This window comes from Perca flavescens, chromosome 13, assembly GCF_004354835.1.
Source record: "Perca flavescens isolate YP-PL-M2 chromosome 13, PFLA_1.0, whole genome shotgun sequence".
Lineage (NCBI taxonomy): Eukaryota > Metazoa > Chordata > Actinopteri > Perciformes > Percidae > Perca > Perca flavescens.
Genome location: NC_041343.1, coordinates 32,975,337 through 32,978,778, shown reverse-complemented (window position 1 = coordinate 32,978,778; position 3,442 = coordinate 32,975,337). Strand labels below are relative to the sequence as shown.

General features: G+C 45.1%; 1 protein-coding gene across 1 annotated transcript; it reads right to left on the bottom strand.

The window, feature by feature from the left end:
• On the bottom strand, window positions 1-1,689 carry LOC114566282 (tripartite motif-containing protein 16-like). Its single transcript, XM_028594608.1, has one exon. The coding sequence runs from the start codon at window positions 1,663-1,665 to the stop codon at window positions 1-3; it is 1,665 nt and encodes a 554-aa protein (XP_028450409.1). The 5' UTR covers window positions 1,666-1,689.
• Between the last annotated feature and the right edge of the window lie 1,753 nt (window positions 1,690-3,442).

Below are 3,442 nucleotides of genomic sequence, written 5' to 3'. Positions count from 1 at the left end.
CTATTTCACTTTACACAACTCAGCAGAGGATCCATAACCATAAACATAAAGTCCAGCATAGAGGGGCTGAGTGAATGTGGTCTGGACTCTGTGGAGGAGAGTCATGGTTTCAGAGACGCTGTAGAAGGACAGAATACCTGCACTGTGATCCAGGTACACTCCTACTCTGGAGGACTCAGGACCTGAGACGGGAGTTTGGACTTTGTTGTAACAAAATGTGTAACTGTTGTTGTAACAATATAATGTCCAAGATTTGGCATTTCGTCCAAATCCACATTCATCCGACCCCCCTGCTCTGCTGATATTCTTGTATGAGACTGCTACATCAACTCCTCCTCTCTTCTCCACCTCCCAGTAACAACGTCCAATCAGACTCACTCTACTCAGGACCTGATACCTGTTAGTGAATCTGTCTGGGCGACTAGGATAAGACTGTTGTTTACTCATGAACGTTGCTTTCCTGTTCCCCTCAGATAATAACAGCATTGTGTTTAATGTGTTTGGATCCAGTGTGATTTCACGTGAATATTTTAAGAATCCAGCTCTGGTCTTGGTCTCTGGTTGTAGCAGTAAAACATCCACTTCAGTCCCTGTCAGTGAGACCTTTGTCCTCTTCTCTCTCAGGACGTCCTGTAGTTTATCTCTGACTTCTGACACGGCTGCTGTCACGTCCTCAAAGCAGCTCAGAGGACAGATATGGATGCTGGATGCTGATTGGCTGAGTGGAGACAGTGAGGGGTAGTTGTGTAGAAACTGGGTGTGATCCTCTGTGTGTGAGAGCTTCTTCAGCTCAGCGTCTTTCCTCTTCAGCTCAGTGATCTCCTGCTCCAGCTTCTCCTGAAGCTCTCTGACTCGACTCACTTCTCTTTTCTGCTGGGATCTGACCTGCTGCTTCACATCAGAGCTTCTTTTCTCCAGGAGACGGATCAGCTCAGTGAAGATCTTCTCGCTGTCCTCCACTGCTTTATCAGCAGAGAGATTGATGGCCTCCGCCTGCTGTTGAAGCAGCTTCACATCTTTCTCTCTGTCCTGGATTCTCTGCTGGATGGTCTGTCGACTCCCCTCGAGCTCTCTCTGCCTCTCAGCTCTCTCTGCTGCAGCTGAGACTGTGTCGTGGTCTTTATGTTCATCCACAGAGCAGAGATAACAGATAAGCTGCTGATCAGTACGACAGAACATCTTCATCACCTCATCATGACGAGAGCAGACGTTCTCCTGGAGCTTCTTGGACGGCTCCACCAGCTTGTGTTTCTTGAATGTCTCTGATTCATAATGAAGCTGAAGGTGTTTCTCACAGAAAGAAGCCAGACATTGCAGACAGGACTTGTGTGCTTTGAGTTTTCTCCCGGTACAGACATCACAGGCCACATCTTCAGCTCCAGCATAGCAGTGATCAGCAGGAGCAGCTTGGAGTCCAGTCTTCTTCAGCTCCTCCACTAAATCTGCTAACAAGTTGTTTTTCAGCAGGACAGGCCTCGGTATGAACGTCTTCCTGCACTGAGGACAGCTGTAGATGTACTTACAATCCTCTCCATCCCAGTGGCTTTTAATACAGTTCATGCAGTAGTTGTGTCCACAGGGAGTAGTCACCGGATCCTTCAGTAGATCCAGACAGATGGAACAAGAGAAGGTTTCCCGGTCCAGCTGAACTCCTTTCTGCGCCATTTCACCTCTCGCTCAGTGACAACGACTGTCAGAGTCTCACTTCCTGAGAAGTGAGACTAGTTTAATCTCTGAACTAAAAACAGAATGAACAGTATTTGGGAGGAGTTATCAAGTTTAGCTTCATTCCTGGACGAGGAGCAGTTTGAGAGAAACTGGGTGTGTTGCAATGCCCATACTACACACACACACACACACACACACCAACGCACAGATTAGAGTGCGGATTGGGCCGCATTTTTCTGTCCAAGCCCGGCCCGCGTCCAACAGGCATTGAGATATTTCTGCCCAAGCCCGACATACTATACATATTAATGACACATGTACAGTACAGGCCAAAAGTTTGGACACACCTTCTCATTCAATGCGTTTCCTTTTTATTTTCATGACTATTTACATTGTAGATTCTCACTGAAGGCATCAAAACTATGAATGAACACATATGGAATTATGTACTTAACAAAAAAGTGTGAAATAACTGAAAACATGTCTTATATTTTAGATTCTTCAAAGTAGCCACCCTTTGCTTTTTTATTAATAAGGGAAATAATTCCACTAATTAACCCTAACAAAGCACACCTGTGAAGGTAAAACCATTTCAGGTGACTACCTCATGAAGCTCATTGAGAGAACACCAAGGGTTTGCAGAGTTATCAAAAAAAGCAAAGGGTGGCTACTTTGAAGAATCTAAAATATAAGACATGTTTTCAGTTATTTCACACTTTTTTGTTAAGTACATAATTCCATATGTGTTCATTCATAGTTTTGATGCCTTCAGGGAGAATCTACAATGTAAATAGTCATGAAAATAAAGAAACACATTGAATGAGAAGGTGTGTCCAAACTTTTGGCCCGTACTGTACGTTTGTTTGTGTAGAAAGCTTTTATTAAGCAGCTGTAGGAAGAGGAATTCAGAAATGTCAACAGATGAGGCATCAGCGCACACAGGGCAATAGGCGCACGTTAACACAGGCACGCACCTACATAATGAGTTTTTTTTAAATTTTAAATGTTCAATGCCTTATCGCGCTGATGTGTCCGAACCCAGCCCAGCCCGCCAGGTCCCGACGGGCTCTGTTCGGGTATCCATCCTCCAGCACAAACACACCTGTAGAGCTTGTTTAAAATAATACATTTTCCAATAAAAGTTTATATTTGTTTGATCTGACATTTATTAATGAAATCCCGAAACTTTTACTACGTGCCTTTTCGCCATGGAAGAGCATCACGTGATGAGCCAGGATAGGTTAAAGGACACCCAGGAAACGGGTGTTTGTGTACCGGGAGCGCCACTTCAGGGGGCCAATGTTTTTACCCAACTCTTGACTAGTGTGTGTGTGTGTGTGTGTCTGTCTGTGTGTGCGGATCTGTGTGTGTGTGTGTGTGTGTTCCTGAGAAGTGAAACTAGTTTAAGCTCTGATCTAAAAACAGCATGTATAGTATTTGGGAGGAGTTATCAAGTTTAGCTTCATTCCTGGACGAGGAGCAGTTTGACAGAGATACTGGGTGTGTTGCTATGCCCATACTACACAAACACACACACACACAGACACACACACACACACACACACACACACAGACACACACAGACAGACAGAAACAAAAACACACACAGACAGACACCCACACACACACACATACACAGACACACACAGACAGACACCCACACACACACACACACACACACACCCACACACACACACGCATGCACGCACGCATATACACGCACAGATACACACACACACACAGACGCGCGCACACACACACACACACACCTCTA